Raw genomic sequence first — 26,558 nt, forward strand, 5'->3', positions numbered from 1 at the left:
GCTGAGGCGGAGAGGAGAAGGCTTGAGCGTGGCTGGGAGGCTGGCCTGGCAGGGAAGTTGAGGGGCAGGCGGGGCCTGGCTGGGAGAGACTGCCCCCCACCCCACCCCCAGCCCCGCCTTCTCAGCCCCCTCATTCTACGTGGCTCTCCAGGCCCAGGCTTCAGTCCTCAGAGGCTGAGGTGGAGGGGGCGGGGCCTGGGAGGAGGCCAGCGCTGGCCTGGGTTCAGACTCAGGCCCATAGCACCCTCTCCCCAGGCTTATGGCCAAAACAGCCTCCAAACGGTGCCTTAAAGTCCCCTTGGGGTCCTAGAAGGAACCACGGGGAAGCTGCAGCGAGAGGGTGCCTGGTCAGGGCGGTCCAGGGCTTTGTCCTAAGGAGAAGGCAAGCTGTGTGCTCAGAGGGTCCCCCAGGCAGCTCCTGGGTATTTCTGGACACCTGGAAGCCTTTCTGTCCATGATCCACGTCACGCTCACCACGACCCCAATCCGCTTCAGCCGTCCCCATTTCATAGGGGAGGAAACGGAGGCTCTAAGAAGTCAAAGTTTGCAGAGCCTCAAAGTGGCAGAGTCAGGATTTGTGTCTGGCTCATTGGATGCTGTTCTTTTCCCAGCACTGGAAATCCTGGAAAGCCTTCCTGCCCGGGGCCCAGAGCCCCCTGAACAGTACTTGATGGGCTGCCCTGTCGGGGAGCGAACCTGCGGGAAGCCACGAGGTGCTTTTGGCCGTGCCCCCCCCCCCCCCCCCCCCCCCGCACAGCCCCGTCTCTCCCACTGATCCCAGCACCTTGTCTGGCAGAGAGGAGCCCGGGGAGATCTCCCACCCTCTTCCCGTCAATCTAACGCCACCCCCACTCCCCACTCCATTTTTCCAGCCACCCCAGTCCCTGACCCAGGCCCCCTCTCCAGCCTGATGGAAAGAGGAGCCCAGAGAGGAGCCCAACCACTTTCCCTCTGGAATCTGCTGCCTCGGCTTTCGGATGGAGAAACCATCTGGAGTGTATTACGGGCGGTAGAGAAAGCCGAGAGCAGGAAAATGTGAGTTGGCCCCCGAGGCTCCCGTCTACAGGAAGAAGGGGCTCGGTGCTCTTCAGAGGACGGGCCAGCAGCTTCCCCCATTTCCCAGTGCCTGGAGGGGGGGGGGCACATAAGAGATGTGCCTGGGAGAAGATGCCCTGCGGAAGACAGTGCCCAGGCCTCTAGACACGAACCTGCTTGTCTTACCTACCCTCCCATTTCACAGAAAAACACAGGCCCAGAGAGGGATAGTAACTTCCCCAGGATCACACAGCAAATTATGAGGACCAAGATGGGAGAGAGAGCCCTTCCACATACATTTACGTGTCAACGGACTGGACATCCCCAGAGTGTGTGGGGGGTGATTTGGAACAAGGGGGCAGGCTAGAGGCTGGAGGCTTTTTCTCTCCTTCACTTCAAATGAGTGAATCGAAGGGGCAAAGGGCAATGAAAACAGGAAGGAATATCCTTCACTCTTTCTGGGTCTCCATTCCTTGCCTCCCAGCCCGACTCCTGTCCCACTTGCCGCCCTCCCCTGTGCCTGGTTGGTCCCAGGGTGAGGGCCATCTAGGCTCTTCTTCAGGGCCCCAGGAGCCCCTCCCCTACGTGGGGCCCCAGCTCCAGACGTGGCAGGGCCGGCAGGAGTGAGGTTTCTCTGCTCCCTCCCAAGTGCTGTGCTGGCGGCTCCCGAAATAAAAATCAAATGTGGGCTTGGCAGAGGGAGCGGGGTGGGAGAGCAGCCGGCGAGCGGCGGCAGCGCCGGGCTTCATTCTTTCCATCGTAACTTCACCTCCTAACCTCTGGCATTTTAATTATTCTCCTACCCGGTTGATTCTGCGGGGGCCAGCGGGTGAGCTCACCCTTTCCTCTAGTCGGCAAGGGGGCAGCCGCTGCCTGGACCCCCAGCCCCCAGCCTGCTCCCCGGAAGCTGGGGGTGGCGGTTGCAGGCCAGAGGCATAGGCCTAGATGCTCCCTTCTGCTTCTGCCCGTCCCAGAGGGAGGCCTGGAGAGGGCCAGTCTCCCAGACCTCCAGCCTGGCACCTAAGGTTCCCAGGGAGAATCACTGGGTCCTCACACCCACTGCTCCATGGAATGCAGGCCACTGTCTTCAGCCAACGCGTGACCGGCCCACCGTCTGTTCTGTGGACGCTGCAGACATGCTCTGTGCAAGCCAAGCGGGGCTGAAGACCTGGGCCCGAGCTCCTGGTCTGCACTCATGCCAAACCCACGAAAAGGGCAAGACCAAGTCAGTCCTGGTCATTTGCTTCATTTCCCCAGAGTGTCCATTTTTTTTCCCCCAGTAGTCAGTGATTTAAAGCATTATTTTCATATTAAAACATGCAAGGACATAGTAGCGGGTAGGGAGTAAAACGGACTATGAATTTTTCTTTTCCAAGTTCTCAGAAAAGATCTCCACTTGGCACTGTCCATAGACGCCAGGGAACAGCATTGTCCCCCCTGGAACTGGCCACAAAGGAGGAGGAGACCATGGGCGAATCTGTGTGTAGCCAGTTTGTTCGGACCCCAGGCTGGTACTGACACAGCTGCTGGGTCAGGGTGGACAGCCTTAGCCCATCCTGGGAGGCAGAGGCCAGGGCCGGAGCCGGCTACTGAGTCTTGTGTCTCCAGAGGAGGTCTGTTTCCATAGGACAAGCAGCACGGGCCCAGGGCAGCCTCAACTTGGATGCCGGGGCCAGCACCCAACCAAAGCCTCCTGCTCAAACCCAGGCCCTGGGAGCTCCCCCATGCCCCTGCCTCACTCCCCTGTCCTGAGAGGAAGCCCCCTTGCCTTCCTCCTTCTTGCCCTGTCAGTCTCCCCTGAATGAATGTTCCACTAACAAGCAATTCCTGGCACCTACCGGGCCGGTGCCAGGCCTTGTCATGGGCAGTTTCAGCCTCTGCCCCAGGAGGGCTTTGGGAAGCAAGGAGTTGAAGTGTGCTGTAGCTCAATGCAGGGGGTAGGGGGGTGCGGAGAGGTAAGGTCCAGGCTGCAGCAGCCCCTGGGAGAGAACTCCTGACCCAAGCTCCGGGAGCAGAGCATCAGGAAAGTCTTCCCAGACTGGAGGCCTGAGGGGGAGTGGGGCTGGCCTCCGGGGAGCAGTACTTGCAACAGCCCCTGCAAGACCCAGCAGGAGAGAGAACCGGGTATAGAAGTGGCAGGTATAGAAGCTGCAGGGGGAGGATGGGGAAGGGAGCAGGGAAGGAGGGAGCTGTAGGAGCACTTAGGGTGGTTGGTGGAGAGGGGGCACGTTGGGGGGGGTGTCAGATGACATGATCCAGGAAGATTTCAGGAGGACTGACTGGCTGGGAAGTGATCAGAATGGAAGAGGAGCAGCTCCTAGGAGGCTGTCACCAGAGGTCCAGGTAGAAGGTGACAGCGGCCAGGCCCAGGCCAGTGGCGGCAGGGTGGAAAGAGGCAGAAGTCACAGGACGTGGTGACAGATGGGCAGAGGGATAAGGGCTGGCTCCTGGCTTTCTGGTTGGAACATCTGGCCGGGCAGTTTTCTGTAGAACTCAGTGGCTTTGATAAGCCTGTGCAGGCATCCAACGGGATGCTGCCCCTACCCCCCGGGGGTTGGCTGGAGGTACAAAGGGCTCCTGGAGGGGATGCAGAGAGGCCAGGCTCAAACCTATGGGAAGACCAAGGAGACAGAGCCTGCTAGAGAAGGAGTAGCCAGAGAGGGAGGCGGGAAAGCGGGAGAGGAGGGGCTGCCAAAGTCCCCAAAGGAGGAGGGCGTCTTCTTTATATTTATTTTTTTTAAAGATTTTATTTATTTATTTGACAGACAGAGATCATAAGGAGGCAGGGGAGGGGGGAACAGGCTCCTGCTGAGCAGACAGCCATGTGCAGGGCTCGATCCCAGGACGCTGAGATCATGACCTGAGCCGAAGGCAGAGGCTTAACCCACCACGCCACCCAGGTGCCCCAAGGAGGAGGTCTTTTTAAGGCCAACAATGTCGAGGGCCACAGAGGTGAAGCAGGCTGAGGCCGGAGAAAGGACACATGGTCTAGGGACCAAGAAGCCTTTGCCTTTTTCTGACCCTTGGTCATGCCTCTCCTTGACTCTCTGTTCCCAGATCCCCTACCCTCTCCATCCCCTCGTGTCCCCCACCCTTCAATGCCCCTCACTCCTCCCCAGGTGCCCTCTCCAACTTCACTCCTTCTCTCTGACCCAAGGCTCCACCTCTTTCTAAGAGGAACTCCATGTCCCCCTCCCCCATCTGGGTCCTGGCTGCCATCTCTAGCCCCTGAAATCACCCACCTCCACCACTTCCAACACCAACAACATTGTCCACCATCCCACACGCCTCTCACCAGAGAATCACCCAGATCCCGAAGCTGGGCTGGAGAAGAGCACACAGCCCACCTCTGGCCTCCCGGGGGACTCATGGTCTCATAGATTAAATCCTGGTGGGCTGCCAGGCTCCCGGACAGCTCCATGCCAGCCTAGCCCCCAGGCTTTCTCCTAAAGGAGAAAGAAGCAATGTCCCCAGCATTGAGAGGAGAGGCGCAGAGGCCCGGAGGCCCAGAGAGCCCAGAGGCTATGGGGGTTTGGATCCCAAAGAGGGTTCCTAACAGACTTCACCAAAAAGGTGACCGACTCTACCCAGGGCTTGAAAGGACTAGCAGGATTTGGTCCAAGTGGCCATGGTAGCAAAAGGAACCGCAGGAGGAGGGGAGGGTGAGAAAGAAAGGGTGTGTCCGTGGAAAGGTGCCTACATCTGCATGGCAGCCCATAGCTCAGGGTGGCTGCTGGTCCCAAAGAGGAGGCAGGTGAAAGGGCCAGAGCACGGGGGTGTGGGGTGCCAAGGGAGACCCCAGACCATGTCCACAGGTGTCTCTTGACCTGGGGCTCTCCGACCTGGTGCTGTTTCTTGTTTATCCACCCATCCATCCATCCATCCATCCATCCATCTGGGAAATATTTATTGAGCTCCTACTATGTGCTAGGCAAGTGCTGGAGGGGCCAGATTAAAGTTCCTGCTGTCCCAGAGTTTAAGTTCTAGGATGAGACACAGACTCTGAAGCTGTCAACAAACCCAGACTAAAAATGAAGATCATGATAGGGGTTGTGAAGAAAATAATGACCAGCCACTGAACGAGCCTGTGACCCAGGGCTCCTTGTGGGCAGAGCCGGTCTCCTCCATCAGATTAGGAGCCCCGCCCCTCTGAGGAACGACAGGAAGGGAGCATCCAGGAGCGGGAGCTGAGCTGTTAGAGAGCTCCCAGGAATGGCTGCTTCCTCAGCCCGGCTCAGGAGCCTCCTCCAGCAGGGCCCTCTCCAGCTCAGGCTTACATGCTGGCTGACCCAGCTGACCGCTGCCCCCCACCCCCACAGCCACCACTGCTGTCTTCAGTAGCAGCGGCAGCGGAGGCGGCCGCTCCTCTCTCGGCTCTTGGTGAGACCTGTAAGTGGGAGCCCTGGCTAGCAGGTGCAGCGGGTTTAAGGGAGGGCTCGTCAAATGGACCCAGCGTCCGAGGGGGGTGGCAGTCTTCCCAGACAGGCCCGAGGGGGAAGGCTGCTCTCCCTCCCTCCTCTCTAACCCCCACCCCATTAAACCCTTAAATTAACCTCAGCCCCACCCGAGCTGAAGAGAGTGCCCCAAAATAAATCTTAAATTACATGCTGCCTGGGGGCAACCACAACTCTCCTTCTTCCCTCTGCAGCAAGTAGTTCCACCCCGCCCAATGCTGGGGGGCCTCCCCCCAAGATGACTATTTATACAGCTCCCCTCTTTGCTGTCTGGCCCTGCTGTCCTTGGGTGGGTGAGGCCCAAGCAGGCTACACAGCTCTCCCAGGAGGCTCAAGTGTGTGGGGGAAGCTGTGAGGTTCCTCAGGGTCTGACCGGCATGGGGATCTCATTTATAGTCCTGTCGGGATATTTTGGGGGTGCTGCTAACAATTACACCCTGGCAAGGGCACAGATCTGGATCTTGGGCACACTGGGCATCTGGTCACCCAGGAATGGGGCCCAAACTGCTCTCTCCCTGAATGCAGGTTTCTCAGGAATGAGAGAGAGAGAGAAAGAGGTGCCTTCGCCCCCTAGTTGCCAAGCAAGCAGTTCGGAAGATGGGCAGCCCCTCCTGCCCCCCAACCTGGCAAGGGCAAGACTGCTCTCGTTCCAAGGGCCCCAGGCACAGGGAGATTCCGGGGGGTGGGAGAGGCAGAGGTTGAGCAAAAATAGTGGAAAGCTGGATGTGGTTATTTTGAGACCACAGGCCGAGGCCAAGGACCTCTCTGGAAAAGCCACCTTCTGTTCTGGGATCCCAGTTCCGGACTGGAGCTGCTCCCCTCGAGTATAGAGAAGGGAGGGAAAAGTCAAGAGAGAAGGAACTCGAGAAGACAGTGGGAGAGAGACATGCGCACACAGAGGAACAGAATGAAGGAAAGACACAGACCCAGAAACACCGAGGTGCGTGACAACACGAAGCCCGGGAAGACAGGGCTGGCCCTGGCCTGGCAGCACCTGGCATCTTCTGTGTGGCACTTGTGGGCCCAGACGCCTGCCTGTCCCCTGGCCCCTGGCCCCTCTGCCCTTCTCTCCAGGAGGGTGGGTAAAGGGCCTCCAGGTCGCCCCAGGAGGGAGACTGTCCCACTGCTGCTCCCCGCTGCCCCACCCCTGCCCTGGACCCCCTCCCCTCCACCCACACTGCCTGCCCCTCAGGGGCTTCTCCTGCCTCTCCAATGCCCTGCAGAGGGGAGCAGAAGTGAGTTCAGGAGGTGGACAGGTATATAAGGGCCCCCTCCCACCATGGACTGAGCCCCAGAGGAGGGGAGAGGATGCTGAAGAAAGTGGGGAGGCCAGGAGAACCCGCCCCCAAGGAGCTGGCTCACAGACCTGAGTACCGGGAGGAGAGAGTGAGATGGCCCTGGGGATGGGGAGGTAGGTGTAGTACTGTCACGTCTGGAGGACCAGGTACACATCCAAGTTCATAGCTCATGTGTGTGATTTAGGGGACAGGGCTTATCCACGGACTGAGGAGAGAGCAAACAGGACAGCACAAGAGGAGCACGCCAGGGGGCCACCACTAAGGAGATATTTGCATTCACAAATAAAGTAGGTGCCAAGAACTGTGCCAAGATCCCAGGCGAGGGGGTTGGGGGGGCGGGGGGGGTAGCAAGGGGAAGGGAATAGAAGATTCCACCAGTGCTGCCTGGGAGGGGTGGGGGGGCACCAGTTACAAGAGCCCCCCTCCCCCCCACTTAGAGGTGGTAACATGTCATCTCCCTATTAACTTGATTATCCGGCTGCGTACCAGGTCCCCATAACCCCTAGCTGCCCAGAAAACCCTGTTTATGGGGCCTGGGGCATCGGACCTGCCACTCAGCGGGAGGAGGCCACCCAAACCACAGCAGAGCCTAGAGCAGAGAGGCAGTGCCCAGCGCGGCGGGCACCGGCGCAGACACTTAGTACCCTGTTTACGTTGGCATGGGCAGCTGGCACAGGTGGGGCTCTCCAGGGAGCGGCCAGAAACACAGCCAGCGGACCCACCTGGAGGCCAGAAAGGAGACCAGGACTGCGGAGCTGGCAGAGGGACGCAGAGAGAGGCTTCCAGCACAGCTGCAAACCTGGTCCTCGCACAGCAGCCCACCGGGCACTAGCCCCCCCAAAGGTCAGGGGCTTCTCTGCTCGGCTGCGAGAAATGATCTCACAGGCCAGGTGGGGCCCAGGCAGTGGGGAGGCTGGAAGAGGTGGAGGAAGCCCCAGGGCTTTGGAGTCCCACTCTGGTATGCCGGGACACCTCTTGACTCTCCAGCTCCTAGGGACTGACCCACCACACCCAAAGGCACAGGGAGCATCACTTAAGCACACACCGTCCCAGCCCCCCACCCCTCCAATCCCCACACAGACACTATCTCCGTGTTCTTTCTTCATCGTACAGACCACAGAGACAGAGCCCCGCAGCCCACCGCAGCCAGCATGCACAGTCTTCTAATACTCAGCCCACAAATCAGCTTATAGTTGTCAGATGTGCTGCTTATCCCATACCCCGTACCCCCTAACCCCTACCGCACCCAAAACTACACTCCAGCAGCAAGGTCATGCTCGCACACATACATACACACCTTCTTCCTAGCACCACACCCCCAAAGGAGCCAAGAGGAGTCTAAATTTCATTATGAGCTTCCCCCCATCTGTATCCTCCCTCCCAACTCCTCTACCCACCCCCCTCCCCACTCACTGCGGCCCCCCTCCCCAACCTTCTGACTCTGTCTCTTGATCTCTGGGCGACCTCCTAGGTAGTGGACCGGGCCCTGGAGACTCACACTCTCCTCTCCCCCATCTGCACACAGGTTGCACATCTGGGCAGCTCCCGGCAGCTCCACCAGCCCAGTCTGGGGGCTCTAGAGGAAGGGGAGCAACAGCTGGCAGTTGCTGGAGGGGCCTCACTTCCCCCTGCTTGTCATCCCCCGCACCACCCTGTATGGACTGCCCACCCCTTCCCACTCTGGGCTGAGTCATCCCCACATCTGGAGTCTCAGCACATCTGGAAGGGCCGAAGCCTGTGCAGCCAGCTCCACGTGGATACCCCTCCCCCAAACTGCATTTCACTCCCACCCTTCATAGGAGCTGGGGTCTGACCCCCTCCACCGCCAACCTCACCCCACCCCCGCCCCCGCCCCCGCCCGCCCAGGGCCAGGGCCGGATCTCCTAGCAGGCAGGAAAGCAGCCCAGTGCCCGTCTCTGCAATGGGGACATCCACTGACCACCAGCGGTCTCACAGGTGGCAGCCACCTTGGCCTGTTGGTGCCCGCCGCAGCGGGCGGGACAGGATGGCGCTGGCCTTGGGGGAGGCCAGGTCCTAGGCGCGGGTGTGGGGGGCGGGGGACGCAGGCAAGCCAGGCTGTGAGGAGGCAGTGGTTTGGCCCAGCAGGCAAAGGCAGTTTATCCTGGCCCCGGGCCCTGAAGCCAAACATCCTTCACTAACCTCGCAGACACATCAAAGCCGGCCAGGAAGGGGCCCTTCTGTAGAGGAAACCTGCAGTCCTAGCGGCCTGACAGCCTGGCTCCGGGCAGAGGACCACCCTGTCCCACTCAGCGGCCCAGGCTCCGCTGGGGCACCGCTTGCTGGGAGATTCGACCACCCCCGCCCCCCACCAGGGCTGCAGACTGGCTGGAGACTGGACCCCGGGGAGGATGACACCAGGGGCACCAGGGCTTAGCGTCCGCCCCCAGAACAGGGCTCCTGCCCAGACTTGCCCCTTCCCATCCTGCAGGCAGGACAGGCCGAGGGGCTCACTGGGTGCCATAGCCTGGAGGAGGCCCACTGTCTGGATCCTTACTTAATCCCCCCCGGCTCCCTGTTTTGGGGAAAGGACCTCTCCACGTGGATGAGAGAGGATGGAGAGGAAAGGGGGCTTCAGCGCTGGGAGAAGAAGGAAAACAGCAGCCCAAGAGGAGTGGGAAGATGAGAACTGGGCTTCGAGCCACGGGGCCTCTCTCCAGGGATGGCAGGGGCCTGAGGCGGAAGAGGGGCTGGGAGGTGCTAACAAGGGAGGGAGGAGGTGCTAACAGGGCCACTGGGGTGAGGGGGATCCTGGAGGCTGCCTTCTGACGGCTGGCCTGGTGATAAGGGGGGCCAGGACGGTGGGTTGGAGCACCGCATCGGCCGAGGAGGTGGGCATACACACGTGCACATGTGTGTACACACAAGCAGACATGCTACATGCGTCCCCACATGGGTACGTGCGCACAGCTGGGGCCAAGTCCGTCCTGGGCCAGGGGCCAGATGATGTGTCTGCTGAGAGGAGCTCTGGGTTGCCGGAAGAATGTGATCTCAGCCCACCTCACTGCTCCCGCCCCTCTGCTCGCCCTCATTCCTTGCCTGACCCCCACCAGGTCCTTAAGAAGTGATCCGCTTCAGGGGTGTCTCAAGCTATGCCTTCTCCGCACTGTAGTCTAAGCCCCCAGACCCATTCGGGGCCCTCGCATCCATGGGCCCAGCCCGAGGAGGGGCTCCTCTTTCCCCCGGGGCCGCCAGAACTCCCTGCTTCTTTGGGACTGGGAAGTTCTTCTGAAGTCTGACTCCAGGCCACGGTAACATCAGGATCTGACACAAAGGCACCCAGAAGCGGGATGCAGGAGGGTCCTCTTTCAAGGGACCAACTAGAACAAAGCTAGAAAGTGGGGGACCCTAGGGAATTCCCAATTCATTTTTTTCTCTTTGGCTACAGGGTTCTATCTAAAACAGTCAACAAAGGCTAGGGGTGGGAGTGGGGCCAAAGGGGGGTGTCAGGGAATCCTGCCCTGGGGAGAAAGAGCCCCAAAGAGAGGGAGGGGACCAGGGCTGGCGGGGTCCTGGAGTGGGGGAGTGGGGGCGTGGTGTCTCAAGACCTTTAACTTGGTCTGGCCTGAGCCCCTCCTACCTGGGTCTCAGTGGCTCTGCTCCAGAGGCCATCCTGTCAGCCACAGGACATTAGCTCACCACCCCCAGCCCGCCCCCACCTCCACCCCACCTGTTAGAGGTGTTTCTCTCTCTCTCCACCCCTGGTCGTGCCCGGGAAACCTACACTTTGGAAGGATAATGGCTCCGAAATGCTGTTTTTTGTCTCTGCTAAGCCTCTGGGAAGGTGAGTGTTAGCGGTGCCCCTCCAGAGGCTTGCTGGTTAGGATAATAAGCTCCCCCGCAGCGTTCATTGTCAGGTGGCCCTCCACCCTTCACCCTGCTGACCCACAGGTTGGTGGCTCAGACTGGGGATTAGCTCTAGAAGTCACCTCCCCACCCTGTGCCCATCACCCCAAGAATGAGTGAGAGACTTGTGGGCTTCAGTTTCCGAAGTAATGCTGGGAAGGAGTCTCAGATCCTGGTCCCATGGCCAAGAATTCCTGTTGGCAGCCCAGCACACATCCAGCCTCCTCCTGGAAGGTGGTCAGGGAACCAAGCATCCCTAGCACCTCACTCCATGGGATTTCCTCCTTCCCTAGGGAGCCATCTTACTCACTTAGAGGGTATGTGTCCTCTTGGGGGGGGGGGGGCGAGAAGCAGAAGACATGGATCCCCCCCCCACACCCCGAACACAGCTGGTGGAGATGAGAAGCCCAGAGAGCCTGGGACAACCCTCTCCCCAAAATCAGAGCACCCTCCCAAAAGGATTTTGGGAATTCATTCCCTATCCCCTCAGAGAATTCTGGCCCCTGACCCTGGGAGGCCCCCCAACCAGTTTCAATTCAGTGACAACGGAGCCAGTGTTTACTTGGAACAAAGCATCATGGGGAAATGAGAAATGAATCAGAACTGGGCCAACCCCCACAGTCTGGTGGGAACATTAGAACATGTATAAGTATCTTCTAGGGAGAATGGCCCAGGGCCAGCAGAGAGGCCCAGAGAGAAGGCCTGGGTGTGAAGATGGAGTCCTGGAAGGCTTTCTGGAGGAGCTGGTATTTGAGCTGAGCCTTGAAAAATGTGTAAGAAATTCTCAGGTTTCAGGGAGGGGTCTGGGGACCCAGGTGGGGAGAACTGCCCACACAGAGGGAAGAAGGAAAAAAGGGGGGTCGCACAGGTCCCCGGGGTGGCTGGAGAACACAGAGGACACAGAGAGCACCCATTGCAAAGGCTGGTGGCAGGGGCAAGGGAAGTCACTGCACATGAAGGCGGTGACAGGGGAGACACCTGTGATAAGCACGGGCATAGTCCCCCTGGGCTCTCAGCCTGAGGGAGAGGTGGGCCCCCACTAGGAGGCCAACCCAGGTAGTGCTCAGCCGGCTGTGGAGGAGCAGAAGTGGGGGAGCAGAAAGAATTCCTCAAATCTCTGCTCCCAGCACTAGCACCACAACCAGTCCTGCATAGCTCTCTAGAAAGGACGGTTAGCAACACCAGGTCACTCTCTGAGGGAGGTCCCAGGCCCTGCCCTCTCTCATCTGGCTCTTGGGTGGGGCCTGGACTCACTTGATGCCTGGCCCAGGGGACTGGACGCAGCGGCACCTCCCTGGGCCTCCACATGATATGGGGAGAAGGAGCTTTGGGCTCCGTTCCTCTGCCAGGAGTTAAACATTTATTGCTTGTGATGACTAAGCGAACATTTATTTACCATTTATTATTTATTTATTTAATATACCATTTATTTATGCCAACACTGAGCAGTTTGTGTCATCCTCACGATGACCCCCTGTGACAAAGCGGGTAGTGTCCCCCCCCCCCATTCCCCTCCACAGAGAGTCTAAGGCGCAAAGAGAGGGTGAGCTTCTTGACTAAGGTCACACAGCATGACGCAGTCACGGACACACTTACCCACACAGTAGTGTCCCTCCCCACAGACAGAGCTGGGCTGGAGCAGAACAGCGGTCTGCAGACTTTGAAAAGAAAGATCCAGCCCCTCAGCCATGAGTCATTATGGGGATCAGTGTCCACCACAGTACAGGGGAGGGGCCGAGAGGCACAGAACTCAGCCTGGTTCTTCCCCCTCTCTCGGGACTGGGCAAGACCTCCCACCCCAGCCCCCATGAGGAGTTCCTCCCTCCACAGCAGCAACCCCACAGTTCCTCCGAGGTGGCCTGCGGGTGTGGGGTCTTGAGACGTGCGTGGTTCGGGTCCTGATTCAGCCCCAGGCTCCTGAGTAACTTGGCCTTCCCACCCCTCCAGGCCCCAGTTGGCTTCTCTGAGAAGGGACCAAGTGGGCCAGCTGACCTCCAGGACCCTTGCAGCTGGGCCCTTGTGGCATGCAGACAATCGGCTCGTTCTTCAGTGACTGGGCCGGGGAGGCAGCTAGCGAGAATGAAGACATTCTGACTTCTTTGCTGCTCTTGGGAAACTCCTGATGGAATTTGGCTTGGAATCCAGAGGGACCCACTGACTGCCTGAGGCCTCCAGGCCTCCCCTCCCGCATGCCTAAGCACACACGTGCACGCAAACACACACTTCCCGCCCGCGGCCAGATGAGGTATCGAACAGAAGATGATGTCCCTGTGCAGGACCTTCCTGCTCCTGGCCAAGAACGGCCCCTGCCTCCTCCGTCTGGGGCCCCGTGATGTCCCCGCACCCCAATCTCATCCATCAAGAATGCTGGGGCCCTGGCATGTTGACAGTGAGGTTTGGTGTTCTTGGCCTGACTGAGCTGGGACCACCCCCCTCCGGGTCCCCACCCTGTCCCCAGCTGCAGGAAGGTGCAGAGAAAGGCAGGTTGGTGTCATGAAAAAAACTGGGGACCAAGAAGCAGGTGCCAGAGGGCCTCTGGATTCTGCCCCACAGGCCTCTCTTTCCCACTGGGGAGGGGGTGTGTGGGACAGGGGTTCTCAAGTGTCTGTGCCTATGACATTTTAGGAACATGGGTAACAAAAATACAGGACACCTAGTCACATTTAAATTCCAGATAAGCAGCACATAAATTTTAGTGTAAGTATGTTCCAGATAGTGCACGGGAATACTTAGTATATTCGTACTAAAAAATTTTTCAGTTTAGGGGCGCCTGGGTGGCTCGGTGGGTTAAAGCCTCTGCCTTCGGCTCAGGTCATGATCCCAGGGTCCTGGGATCGAGCCCCGCATGGGACTCTTTGCTCAGCGGGGAGCCTGCTTCCTCCTCTCTCTGCCTCCTTGTGATCTCTGTCTGTCAAATAAATAAATAAATAAAATCTTTAAAAAAATTTTTTTTCAGTTATCTGAAACTCTCATCTAACTGGGCATCCTGTGTTTTGTCTGGCAATGCCAGCCTCCTGCCCTCTGGCTGCCGCTCGTGGCACTGGTCCCTTCACCTCCTCAGTCCTCGCAGTCTTCCACATCCACTCCCCCAAAGTCCTCCATCCCCTTCTCAGCTCCATCATTGCACTCCCCACGATAGCCTCTTGCCTGGAGCTCATCCATCTTCATCTCCCCTAAAGGCCATGCCTCTGTGGGACTCCAGGTCTGGACAGAGTGGTAGGGGATCCCAGCCAGGGTTGTTGGTGCTACAGGGCAGGGGCAGGGGGGAGAGAGGGTCAGGAGGAAAGCCCAGGTTAGCAGCAACTTCACTAAGGAGACAGCAGTGTGGTTGTTGCTAGGAGAAGGTTCCAGGACTTGATGGATTAGGCCCCCTCCTTGGTAAAAGGGCTAGTGGGGGCCAGGGCCAACTGCATGGGTAGGAGGGAAGAGATGCCCCTGGCCATGACCTTCGCCAAACTTAGAGTCACCAGGAACTGGAAATAGAGGACATTTTGTGGGGCCAGACACTGATTTCACTTGGATCAGGAGACTGGAAGATTCTGTCCTTAGGGGCAAAAAAAAAAAAAAAAAAAAAAAAAGCCAACAGATAATGAGAAACAGAGAAAGGGAAAGAGGGACAGAGAGAGAGACTAGGGAGCTGGTGAGAAATACAGTCGGGGAGACACAGGACCAAATCAGAGACAAAGGAAATAGAAACACACAGAGAGAGAAACAGACTCCAAGGGAGACAGTGATTCACAGAGATGGGAAAACAAGCCAACACGCAGAGATGGAGAGGAACCGCTCGGAGACAGCGATGGGGGAGAACAAACAGGAGGACGGACCCGGAGGAATGGGGAGAGACAAGGAGAAGTTACAGAAGACGGGCGGAGATGAGAACAGAGGCGAAAAGAAAGCGGTGAGAGAAAAAGGAAAAATAAAAGACATTAGAGGAGGAAGCCTGACCATCCCTACTAAGTTGGGGATCTTTTTCAGTGGCAAAGTCAGATTTGAGACGCGGTAGGGGATGCCTAAAAAGCTCTTCCTGCCGGGAGCCCTTCCTCGTCTCCCCCGGCCTGGGAACAGCACCCCTATCCACCATCTCCACTGCGCCCCCTCCCCAGGGGTCCGGGCCGCATCTCTCCTGCTCCGGCACGGGGTCCACACATCTCCTCCGTGTTTGGACATCTGGATCTCACCCCGCGCCTACGACCCCGGAGGCGGCCTTCCACTCCGCCCACCAGTCAGCTCCCCTTGGGCGGGTGCTCAGGGAAACCCTAACTCGGGACCCAGCTTAGCGCAGCCCAGCTCCGTGGGAATCCGGCATTGGGCGATGCTGCCACCTGCCGGCGGGACCCGGGAAGCACAGCGCGCCTTGGAGGGCTGGGGCGCGGCCGCTGAGGGTGGGAATCCCGCTCTCCCAGCCGGGACCGCCTCCGCGGGGTCTTTCCAGGAATCCGGATGGGCCTGCTGGGCCGCGCCCCTGCTCGCCTAGCTTCCGCTTTTCCCGCAGCTGCCGAGCCAGGGGGCAAGTCTCCGAACCCTGGGCCTCAATTTCCCCTAGAGTCAAATAAAGGAAGTGTACGAACACATCCTCCCAGGATTGCAGGGGACCCTGGGGGGACACAAATATACTAATGTTATGCTCCTGATATCAACCAAGCCGCCCTTCCCTCTCTTCTTGGCAAAAAAAAAAAAAAAAAAAAAAAGAAGAAGGTAAAAGGTGATACCTCGCCCCCATACAATGCCTTCAATCCACTCCCGGGCCTCCCTCTCCCTCAACCTCTGTCCCCCGCAAGCCCAGATGGGAAGGGGTTTGAAGTGGGCGGTTCGCTCTGCCCGCATCCTTTCCACTCCTGGCCCGGCCCAGCACTACCTCCCTCAAGCCCGGGGCCACTTAGGAGGGGAGGGGCGGGGGCGAGCAAGGAGTAGCTCGAGAACTGACCCCATTTTTTTTTTTTTTTTAAACCGGTTAACTTCTTCTACCTCCCAACTCGCAATACCCAAACCCGATCTTTTCCCCTCTCCTCCCCTCCTCCTCCCCCTTCCTGCCCCTAGTCCTGCCCTTCGCGGGTGCATAAGCTCCACCCCCATCCCCAGGCGGGGCCCCATAGGTGGACAGAAGTGGGAGAGGTCGCCGCCCCGCCTCTCCCCTCCTCCACCCACACACGGAAGCTCCTCGGCCCCCGTGCCAGGATGTCCGACACCTGGGTCCCCGGCCTCGTACCCACTTTGCTGTTCGGTCTGCTGACCGGCCCCCAACAGGTGAGCGCTTGGGAAGTGAAAGTATAGAACTTTCAGGGCCCTACCCTTGTGGGTCAGGGGCCTACTTCTGGAACCCGGTCACCACCTTCCATTGTCAGGATTTCCTCGTGACCGAACGCAATTAGCGACTTCCTTTCTCTTTTTGCCGGGGAGGTGGATGGGGGGGCAGCCGGGGAGTCCCTGAGAAGGTCTGGGCTCTTGTCGCCTGCAGGGGGACCGTGTAGAGGGACCCCACCCCTGCCCACCACCGTCTGACACCTCGTGCCTCGCTGTGAGTGGGGACTTTGACCCTCCTATTAGCCAGGGCTTGTCCTTCCCGCTTCTTCCCGCCGCGTCAGAAAGCGGGAATTAGGGGGGTCTGAGGCCTGGATGCCTGGCCAGCCTGTCACCCTAACCCTGTTCCTCTAGTGCTGGGTGACCTTGGGGGAAGCTCTCGCCCTCTCTGGGACTGTGTCTGTTTGTGCCTTAGGGGAGAGAAGGCTCCTTCCACCCCTCCTGGGAGTAGCAGTAGGATTCCAGCCTGGGCAGGATTTGATCTGGCTGCTGGACCCAAGGCTGCCTTGATCTTTGAAATTAGTGATTCTGAGCAGGTCGCAGGGTTTATGCGCCCCCTCATTCCTCCTGTTCTCTGTTAAACTCCGAAAATGTTGTGGGAGATCTGTCCCGTCCTGGGATGGGAGATCATCCTGGCAACTGACATGGGCCTAGAATGGGAATTTTTCACTTCTACTAAAGAATGCCAGCGACATCCCGGGCTCCCTCCCCAGAACAGGGCACAGTCACACAAACGTGTTGCTTCATGGGGCTCTGCCCCCTAGCCCTGGCGCTCCTCCTCCTCAGCCGCCAGGCAAGCCTGGGCGCCAGCCCTGGGCTGAGCATCCTCTTGATTCCTCCCAGCAACTTCAGGCAGCAGGGGCCGACAGGATCCCCGCTGCAGGTGTCTGGAAGCTTAGGCTCCAAGGACCATGCTAATGCTCAGTGAAACTCAAAACTGAGCCACTTCAGACAAGATGATCCCAGTTTAAAGTGGGGGAAGAGAATTTGAGAGATCTACCCTCCCAAACACCAACTCAAGATTAATTTATTAAACCTGTTCGTTTTCTGTCCTTCTTAGTTGGGGCCTGGAGAGTGGGGAGAGACAGGGTCTGGAATCTGGAGAGGGAAGAGGGTACCCCCAAGTGCCTGGACCCCTTGGTCTGTCCCCAGCTCTGCAGGTGCCTCTGTGTGCTGTGAAGCTCCAGGCCTCTCTGGGCCAGCCTTTGGGGGTTGATTCCTGCTCTAGTCCCCCCGGGGCCAAGGCTTATGGGAGGGAGGCTTCCGGAAGGACCTGAGCCTGGAATGGGGAATCAGCCCACGCGTTACTAGCTGTCAATTGGATTTCTTAGCTTTACTGTCATTAGTATTTGAAAGGTGATTGAGTTATTTCAAGTCAAGGTATGAAGACTCATAGTCTTGTTGCCAAGGTCGACATGTGTTTCTTATTGTGGTTCTTTGTCCCCCGAGGCTGGGGTGGAGTGACAGATAACCTCCCATTCCCTCCTCGGTTCCCACCCATGCATTCCCCCCCCCTCCGCCCTCCCTGCAGTCTGGGAGCAGCCTGGGAGCAACGAGGAGGAAATGAAACCAGGTAATAAGTGAAGGCTCTTCCTTTCATTCTGCGCACGTTGTGGCGGATGGGTTTTTCACCAGTGATGACAGGCCAAAATGCCTGCCTTCCCGGAGTTTATATTCTTCTGATGAGACACCCAATGCACAAGACAAGGGGAAACTTAGAGTATGCTAGATGTGGATAGGAGCGCTGCAGAAGAATGTGGTGGGGGTGCTGGCGGGGAGGAGATGGAGTTTTCAATAAGATGGTGGGGGGCAGGAGCCAGCTTTACAGATACCTGGGGTAAGACTGTTTCAGGCAAGGGTTTTCCACATCATTGCTACTCCTGTGGTTAAACTCTGGACCCGTACCCAAGATACCCCCACAGAACTGGTGCAGAAGAGGAAGGGAGGGAGCTGGGCCCAGAGAGGAGGGTCTGGGTGGCTTCAAAGAGCAGGGAACCCCACCCCATCCCACCCTGTCAGGCAGAGATCTGAAAGATGAATAGGGGTTTGGCTGGTCGTGAAGGAGGAAGGCAGGAGGAAGAAGGACTTCCCTGGTGTAAAACAGCCAGGAGTGTTCAGGGAACTCCCAGTGTGTGTGTGTGTGTGCGTGCAAGAGGGCAAAGAGGAGAGACTGGTTGCTGGGGGTCCATGCACCAGGGACCACTGAAGGGGAGCCTCCAGCAAGGTTTTTGGTGATGGGATTGGCTGGGTAGGAACTTGGCCTGCGGTATGAGGAGTGATGGGATGAGAGGAGTTGCTGGTGCCCCTGATTGTAGATGAGGCATGGAAAGGAGATGGCCTAGAGGGGAGGTAAGAGGCGTGAGCTTACAGACCTGGGGGTGAGCGGGTGTGGTGCCTAGAGAAAGAGCTGGGGGTGCCCCGTGTCAGGTGGAGCTCGGGTCACAGATCTGGGAGGGTGCTGATCTACTGGGAACCTGCTGCAGGTTCTCAGGTACCGGGCAGCAGGTGGGTAGAGATGCCGCTCCCCGGTTTATGACCCCCCCCAACCTCTGCCTCTTTTCTTCCACAGGCTGCTGCCAAATGTGGACTCTTCTTGTAAGTTTGGGGTTTGGGCTATAACTTCCAGTCTGGGGTGGAGACACCGCGAGTCGTCCTCTACTTGCCTTCATGGGGGGTGCGGGGCAGAAAGTCACCTCGTTTGTCATGTTCACCCACTGCCTTTTTTGCGGAAGAGGGTTTCCCCGTTGCCCCCACTCCCCGCCCTCTTCCTCCAGCCAAGCGGGGCGGAGTCGCACTTATGGGCGTGTCTGAAGTCTAATCCCCGCCCCTCTTTCCGCCCTCTCTGGGTCTCAGGCAGTCTCTCCTTGGAGGGTACCCACCCCACCCCCGGGGAGTGGGGCCGGCAAACCCGCCTGTGCCCATCTTAAAACGTAAATACCCGAACGCCTGAGCGCAATGAGGAGGGGCTTAGGTGGCCTGGTCCCTGATGGGATGAATGTTTCCATCAAGTCAGCCCTGGAGGGGCGCCTGGGTGGTTCAATGGGTTAAGCCTCTGCCTTTGGATCAGGTCAAGATCTCAGGAGCCCTGAATCAGCAGGGAGCCTGCTTCCCCATCCCCTCTGCCTGCCTCTCTTCCTACTTATGATCTTCTCCCCCTGTGAAATAAAATCTTTAAAAAAAAAAAAAAAGTTAGCCTGGATGTTCCCAGGAACACACACTCCTTTTCACCTCTTAGTCCATGGGCATCAAAAAGGGTTCTCCACAACACTCCCCCCCCCCACCTGCCTGCTGAAGTCTATAGGACATTGATTACACCCATTTCGTAGATGAGGAGACTGAGACCCAGAAGGGAGTGTGACTTGGCACAAGTAGTGAGCCTAGAATCCAGCTCCTGAGTCCCAGCCCCAGATTCTTCCCCAGGGCCCCAGCAGGTCCTCTACTCCCCACCCTGCTGGGGGGTGGCTTGTGCCCAGAGGACATGGGTGAGTTTGGGGGAGTCTGGGATCTTCCTGCCACATTGGTACCAACAGTCTCTCTTTGCTCCCCTACCCTCCCCCCCCCCCAGCACGTGCCCCAAAGGATTCAAGTGCTGTGGTGACAGCTGCTGCCAAGAATATGAACTCTTCTCCAGTCCCCTGAGGTGAGCCCAGGGCAGGCTCCTCTGGCATACCCATGGCGGGGGCACTGGGACTTCCTGCCCAAGGGGTGGTCTAGGTTGGGTGGGAGGGGCGGTGGGGACAGCCCAGGGACTCAGGGAGATGTCGGTGGTTCCTCACCCCAGGATCTTCGTCATCACCTTCCTCATCATCTTTCCCCTTTTGTGCATCTGCTGCCTGGCTAAGCGGTTCTGTCGCAGCTGTGGAGAACCAGAGCAGGACCCCCCAGTGGATCACCAGGGGCCCCCGGAGCCACCCTCCATTGCCCCCACAGAGAGGGTCAGGACGTCTACCTTTGACCCCCCGCCCCCCTACAGCGAGGTGGGTGTCTCTGTCCCACTCCTTGCTCCATTCCTCAGCCGGCCTGACCTCCCTATTGTCCAGATTCTTAGAGCAACGGGGATAGCAAGGTCGTCCTTCACCGCCAGGCCCCCCGGACCTCGAGGGGGCTTTGCAGCCACCATGGGGTCGCCCTTCTCCCTGGGAGGGATGCACAGCCAACACTTGGGTGGTGATGGCTGGTGCCAGGCCCTGAGAAGACTCTGTCCCTTCTTTCACTTGCAGATTATTCTGAAACCTGTCCTGCCCCCCATGGAGCCGCCCCCTCCCTACAGCTTCAGTCCCGAAGAATATGCCAGGGTGCCCAGGGGCATCAACAACCCAGCCTTCTGAGCACCCCAGCCGCCTGCCTGCAGAGACTCCTGGGACTCCTGTGATGTCCCCACCTGTCCTGCCATGTCTCTGGCTGTTCCTGGTTTTAACTTATTGCTTTTCCTGTCCCGGTTCCACCTCCGCTGCCTCTCTGGTCAGGAGCAGTGGTCTGGAGGGTCAGCATCTGCCCCACCCCCACCCCCAATCCCATGTCAGAGGCTGGCGGGAGGAGCATGTCAGGTACCTGACAGTGGGACCGGCTGTGCTGAGGTATGGAGAGGACCCTGTTTCTGGGGGATACAGACATCTTCGACTGGACAGCCAGCTCCGAGACCTTCTAGAGGGCACTCCTGTTCCTGGGAGACTTGACTGCATCGGTTCTAGAGAAGACCCCATTGTGCCCCCCATAATCTGTGTACTCACTAAATTTTAACTGATTGTCACTGAGAGTCCGCCTCTGGCTGTGTGGGGAGGTAACTGGGGAGTGAGTCCACGTGCCACTGGGGGGCTGGGGTGTGGGCAGGCCACTGAACCCCACATCCCACCATTGATTTGTCGGTGATGAGCTTGGGCAGACAATCCATCTGTGAACCACCCTCTGGGAGAGGATCTTTGCAGATGTTTTGACCCAGACCCAGGGCTTAATGCTAAAGAGCCTGGTCCGGGAGCTGGGGGTGATGCAGGAGTGACTCTTCTTTTCTTCCCCATCCCGTCTCCCACTGCTCTGCCCAGGGGATGTGGCGCTCAGCTCCTGCCTTTCTCACCATGAGTATAGGGAGGGGGCTAGCCATCTGTGAGGCAGGGACTCTAGAGACCTTGACCTGCCCCACCCTGGAAGCTCCTGGAAGGAGAGGAAAGGGCAGATTCTCCCTCTTCCAGCCCCATGTGTGGTTCTGGGCACTCCCACCTGAGCTTATCTGTGGGGTTAACCCCTAAGAGGAAAGAAGCATTTGTCGTTGCATCACGGGAGAGAGTCTTCGCGGGGCATGAGTCCGCATGGGGCCTGCAGCAGAACGTGGAGCTAGAGGACTAGCATGGGAGACGCAGAGAGAAAAAGACCCCCTCCGTGCTGGTGTCCCAGAGCTCAGGCAAGGATGCCACCTCTGCCATGACCCTATCTTTTCCCTGCTCCCCTGCAGCCCACGAATGCCAGTGGCCTTCCTCCCCAGACACTGGCCAAAACTCGGAAGGAGGACGAGCAGTGGTTTGCAGGTGGGGATGCCGCCTCCAGTGTTCTCAATAATACCCAAAATGAAACAAGAAGGGATCGTGAGGGACACAAAACATAAAACAGACTTTTAATTTCACAAAACAAACTGAGGGTTGATGGGGGGGAGGGAGAAGGTGGTTGGGTTATGGACATTGGGGAGAGTATGTGCTATGGTGAGTGCTGTGAAGTGTATAAACCAGGAGATTCACAGACTTGCACCAGTGTTCTCAATAATACCCAGTGTTCTCAATAATACCCAGACTTAGGATGTCATGACCCAGGGAGGTGGCAGGGCCGGGAAGAGAGAAAGGCACAGCCAGCCCCAGAGATGTTAGGGAGAGGGGCTGCCTGGCTGGGGCTGGGGACAGAGCTCCCGAGGGGGAACAGTAGCTAGTGACAATACCATGTCAGAGTTAGCAGTTAGGAGAATGAGCACAGTCACAAGAAGTTTCCCTTGAGTTTCTGGGACTGATCCGGAGTGGGGGAGAAGGAAGATGTCTTTGCTGCTTCATGCAAGTGTGTGTAGCCCCAGGTGGAGAAGTCCCAGGGCTGATACTGCCCTCACTGGGTAAACACCCACCTTCGGCGGGGGGCACATTAAGCAATGGGCTTTGCAGACCGTAAGGAGGAGGACCTCTTCAGCCTGGATGCCGCCGCCTTTCATCGAAGATGGCACAAGACCCTTCAGTCCTCCCCAGCAGCCCCAGAGTGGCCTGAGGGCAAGTCTGGTCCCCCTGAAACCCAGCCTTGCTGGGACCTGGTGGCAGACAACAGCCAGTTCTAGGTGTCTCTGCTTATGGCTGCGGGGAGGGGAAAGAGTATAACCCTGAAGCGTGACATAGCAGCATCCTTTCCCACCACAAATCTTTGCAAAGCTCCTACTATGTGTCAGGCGCTATGCCTGGCACTGGGTATCTGTTAAAATCGAAAATGCACGTGGCCCAGCAGTTCCAGTTCTAGGAAGGAGCCTTCAGAGAAGCTCAGAGAAACCCAGGAAGATGTCCAGTGCAGCATTGTAGCTGGGGGTGTAAATCCAGTTACGCAGCCATTGATGGGAACCAATTACACAACGCCAGGTCCATCCACAGTGTGAGTGCAGTGCAGCCTTTAAAAAGGACAAAGGAGGGGTACTTGGATGTCTCAGTGGTTTAAAGCCTCTGCCTTCGGCTCTGGTCATGGTCCCAGGGTCCTGGGATAGAGCCCCGCATCCGGCTCTCTGCTCAGCAGGAAGCCTGCTTCCCTTTCTCTCTGCCTGCCTGCCTCTCTGCCTACTTGTGATCTCTGTCTGTCAAATGAAAAATAAAAAATAAAAAGGACAAAGGAGATCTGCAGCACCAGCCTGTCACAGCGCTCATCATTTATTGTCACAGGCAAAAGGCAAGTTGCAGAATAATAGTCTGTGATCTCAATTTGTAAATACATACTCGATCATGCATATTTACATATATATATGCTTCTTTCCTTTATGAATGTTTAGAAAAGATCTAGAAAGATACAAATGAAACCATACCCACTGCCCCACTTGTAACAGTGGTTGGCACCGTGGGATTTTTTTACCTTGTGTACTTTGTCGTTTTTTGTTTTTTGTTTTTTTAAGATTTTATTTATTTGACAGACAGAGATCACAAGTAGGCAGAGAGGCGGGAGGAAGCAGGCTCCCTGCTGAGCAGAGAGCCTGATGCGGGGCTCAATCCCAGGACCCTGAGATCACGACCTGAGCTGAAGGCAGAGGCTTTAACCCACTGAGCCACCCAGGCGCCCCACTTTGTCATATTTTTTTCCAAGGAGCAAGGATTGCTTCCTTGGATTTAAAAAAAAAAAAAGATTTTTTTAATGGAGATATAGGCAGCTTTAGAAGTTTATGAAGACTCGCCTTGTGGACTTTGGTCGACAGCAGTTCATATATGAGGCCGGCTATGGGGGAGAGGTTGGAAGAGCTCCGACATTTGGCACACATACGACGTAGGCAGTCAGGGATGAGATGAGCAGCGGGCAGGCGAAAGCCTGGACACCTGCCAGGCGTTTGAGGACATGTGATCCCCACATGTTAGCTGAGGCAGCTCTGGGACTGGCAGGCAGGCCATCCACGTCGGGAGTCTGGAGGGTTGGTCGGGTGGATGACAATTTCCCAGTGGCTGAGAACTCCTCCTTCGCACCTAGTTTAACAGATCGAAGCTAGCGAAAGAACGATGAAAGATGGAATCACTGAATGAATGAATGAATGAATGAGTGAATGAACGAAAGAAAATAATTAACTGGGAGGGTGAACGACAGAACGAGGGTGCAGATCTGCCACCGAACGTTTGTAAGGACACATGTGACATGGTCAAAACCAGAAGGGCACTCCTTGGGGCTGTGTATGCAGGAGACTTTCCCGAGAGGAGGGGGTGCGCAGGGGAAAGCTGTGCAGCAGGGGGCACGTTGGGGATGGGGGACTGGGATGGCAGCAACAAGAATCTCCCCCACCCTGAGGCTGAGATTTAGAACTCCGGATTCTGATCTGGAGGTTTCCGGCACCGGCATCCCTGGGTCTCATTTTCTCTGTACGGTGGAGAGGTTCATCGCTCCCAGCTCTGGTAGGATGTAGCTCTCGGACTCCCACGTGGGGAGGGCTAAGGAGGTCAAAGAATTCACAGATCGCCCTTGACTGCAACAGCCTCACCTCCACCCCTCACCCCCCCACCATCAGCCACACACTCCAGCGTGTCATCCGTGTCATCCGTCAAACCTCCAGCCCCAAAGGTCACCTCCTAGTCTTCCAGCTCAGATACTGCCTTAGCCCCAGGGCAGCTGTTCTCTGAGCCCCTGAGCCCTCTGAGCCTTAGCCCCCATGCAGGGCCATTTGCCCCGTATGGCGCCACGCGTCGCTCGCCTCTTCACCCAGCCTGGAGACCTAGATCCAGCCTGATCATCACCGCCCTGCCTCTCCCCCGACCCTGCCTCTCCCCCCACCCCCCTCCACCCATGAAACTCTCCTGGCAAAACCGCAGACTCTGGTTGGGTCCAGGTTTTGCTTAAGAACCAGCACACCTGGACGGTTGGGCTCACTTTAGAATCCAAACTGTAGATCCCAAGCGGGCCCTCAACTCCTCCAACACCCCCCTAGAAGCTTCCCATCCTCATTCTTGAGATGGCTGATGCCTGTCTTCTACTCTCTGCATCTTCCACACTCCCGGCCTCTATTCCAGCTGGTGATGGTGCCACGGACTTCAGAGACAGAAATGGATACAGTCACAGGAGAGCCACCTGACACCGGCCACCCCCCAACCTCGGTGACGTTCCCCCTGCTGGGCTCTACCCCTTGTTCCCTCTCAGTACCTCATTCCCCAAGTGATGCTTCATCAGCCATTTCTCCCTCCCAAGTGGACCTTTGTCGTTATCCTCTGGGCATAAGTACACCTCATCGCCCGTCTTATTGAAGCCCCGCCGTGGTACCCTCATTCCCGCGCCCACTGTTCCGTGCCCCCTCCCCCACTACATCCTGTCCCATCGCGCTCCAGCCAGCCCTTTGTCCCCGTCATTGACCTGCAGTGACTCTCTTGTCCATGCCACCACTGACCTACATTTTGCCGAAGTCAAAAATCAGTTCTCCAACCTCATATACTCAGTCCGTCGGTGACATTTGACACACTTGGTCACTTCCTCCTTGAAAAACTTTGTTTTCCAGATGTCCCTGATGCTACCCTCCCTGGGCTTCCTCCTACTCGCCCTCAGCTCCCGGTCAAGCTCCTTCACTTTCCCCTCCTCCACCATCTCTGAATGATAGCTGACCTGAGGGACCCGAGTTGACTTTCGCTCTGTCCTTACCTTCACTCCCACCCAGAGTGGCTGTCATCAGGTTCTGTGTCGTCAGAAACCATCTTCTGCCCGATGGGTCTCAAATCTTTATCTGGGGCTGAGACGTCTCCTTTGAACTGCAGATGTCTGTCTTTAACTCCCCTTCGGCTACCTAACATCTCCACGGGGACACTGGAGGAAGACAGCACGGCCACCGCTAGGTTCTACTTCCTTCCAGCCGGCCCCAAGTCTTAGTCCTTCCCAAGTTGTCGCATCCTAAATAGATGGCAGTCGGCCAGCTGCGGAGGCCTGAAACCAGGGATCGTGACTTCCCTCTGTCTCTTATCCTCTCGTCCTGCCTCCATGTTAGACCCATACGACTTTTCTCCATTTCACTGTCCTAGCACTGGACCGAAACACGGTCAGGTCTAGCCTAGGCCATCCCAGGGACACTCTAACTGTCTTGCTGCTCTCGTGTCCGTCTTGTCCCTTCTGTTCATCCTGCACACTGAAGTCAGGGAGAGCTTTCTAAAGCCCACGTAGGACACATCATTTCGCTGCTTGGAAGCCTCTACTCGTTGCCCTTTGTAGTCAGAATAAAATCCACCCCCCTGACTTTGACCTGCAGGACACACCAGGTGTGGCCCCTCCCATCCCCTCCAAAATCACCTCTTACTTCTCCCCTCCCTCCTCGCTGCATCCCAGCCATGGCGGCCGTCTCTCTGAGCCTTGACTGTCCCGATAAGCCTGGTTCAGGGTATCTGACCGCCTTTCTGCTTGGATCTGTCCCCCTCCCCTCAAGTTCTCCCACAGTCTTCACACGGTGGCCACCTTTTCATCACGCTTGTTCCAGTTCAGCTGTTACCTTCTCCGAGAAGCCTTCCCTGACCACCCCACTCCGTGACACTCACAGCGCCGCACTCTCTTCCTTACCGTGCTTCCCAGGACAGGAAGGGCTCTTGTTTCTCTGTGTGCTTACGTGTTTACATTCTATTTCCCAGCTCTGCACCCAGCCTCCTCAGGGACCGTGTTTTGCCACGTCCCTGGTCCCATCCGAAGTCTAGAGTAATGCCCGTGTGGCAGACGTCCCTCTTTGTTGACTGACTCACCCTGTCACCACTGTGCTCACGGGCACCTCGAAAGCAAAGCTCTAAAGTCCCATCAAGAGAGACACTAAGTTAAGGAACTGCTTGGGTGCAGTTTATGTCAACACAAACCCGTTTTCCTTCTCACAATCCTTGCGGAGCTTTGGGATCCTATCTTCCTACTGAAATGTGAGCGAAATGTTGATGTAGTCCAACCTCTTATTATTATG

At 57.4% G+C, this 26,558-nt stretch overlaps 1 protein-coding gene and 1 long non-coding RNA gene across 2 annotated transcripts; one reads left to right on the forward strand and one right to left on the reverse strand.

Moving 5' to 3' along the window:
• Nucleotides 1-15,736: 15,736 nt before the first annotated feature.
• On the forward strand, nucleotides 15,737-20,699 carry TMEM92 (transmembrane protein 92). Its single transcript, XM_059149033.1, has 5 exons — nucleotides 15,737-15,895; nucleotides 18,519-18,544; nucleotides 19,515-19,589; nucleotides 19,731-19,926; nucleotides 20,170-20,699. The coding sequence occupies exons 1-5, from the start codon at nucleotides 15,827-15,829 to the stop codon at nucleotides 20,275-20,277; spliced, it is 474 nt and encodes a 157-aa protein (XP_059005016.1). The 5' UTR covers nucleotides 15,737-15,826; the 3' UTR covers nucleotides 20,278-20,699.
• A 2,403-nt stretch (nucleotides 20,700-23,102) lies between these two features.
• LOC131816356 (uncharacterized) lies at nucleotides 23,103-24,925 on the reverse strand. Its single transcript, XR_009348017.1, has 4 exons — nucleotides 24,785-24,925; nucleotides 24,515-24,673; nucleotides 23,933-24,078; nucleotides 23,103-23,641 (listed from the first exon to the last, which is right to left on the reverse strand). It is a non-coding gene; the product is annotated as an uncharacterized LOC131816356 (long non-coding RNA).
• Nucleotides 24,926-26,558: the final 1,633 nt, after the last annotated feature.

The sequence above is a fragment of the Mustela lutreola genome, chromosome 15 (assembly GCF_030435805.1).
Source record: "Mustela lutreola isolate mMusLut2 chromosome 15, mMusLut2.pri, whole genome shotgun sequence".
Taxonomy (NCBI): domain Eukaryota; kingdom Metazoa; phylum Chordata; class Mammalia; order Carnivora; family Mustelidae; genus Mustela; species Mustela lutreola.

Coding starts and splice junctions, on each gene's coding strand:
- TMEM92 (XM_059149033.1), top strand. CDS start 15,827: ATGTCCGACACCTGGGTCCCCGGCCTCGTACCCACTTTGCTGTTCGGT. Junction 15,896..18,518: donor TGCTGACCGGCCCCCAACAG/GTGAGCGCTTGG, acceptor TTTCTTCCACAG/GCTGCTGCCAAATGTGGACT. Junction 18,545..19,514: donor GCCAAATGTGGACTCTTCTT/GTAAGTTTGGGG, acceptor CCCCCCCCCCAG/CACGTGCCCCAAAGGATTCA.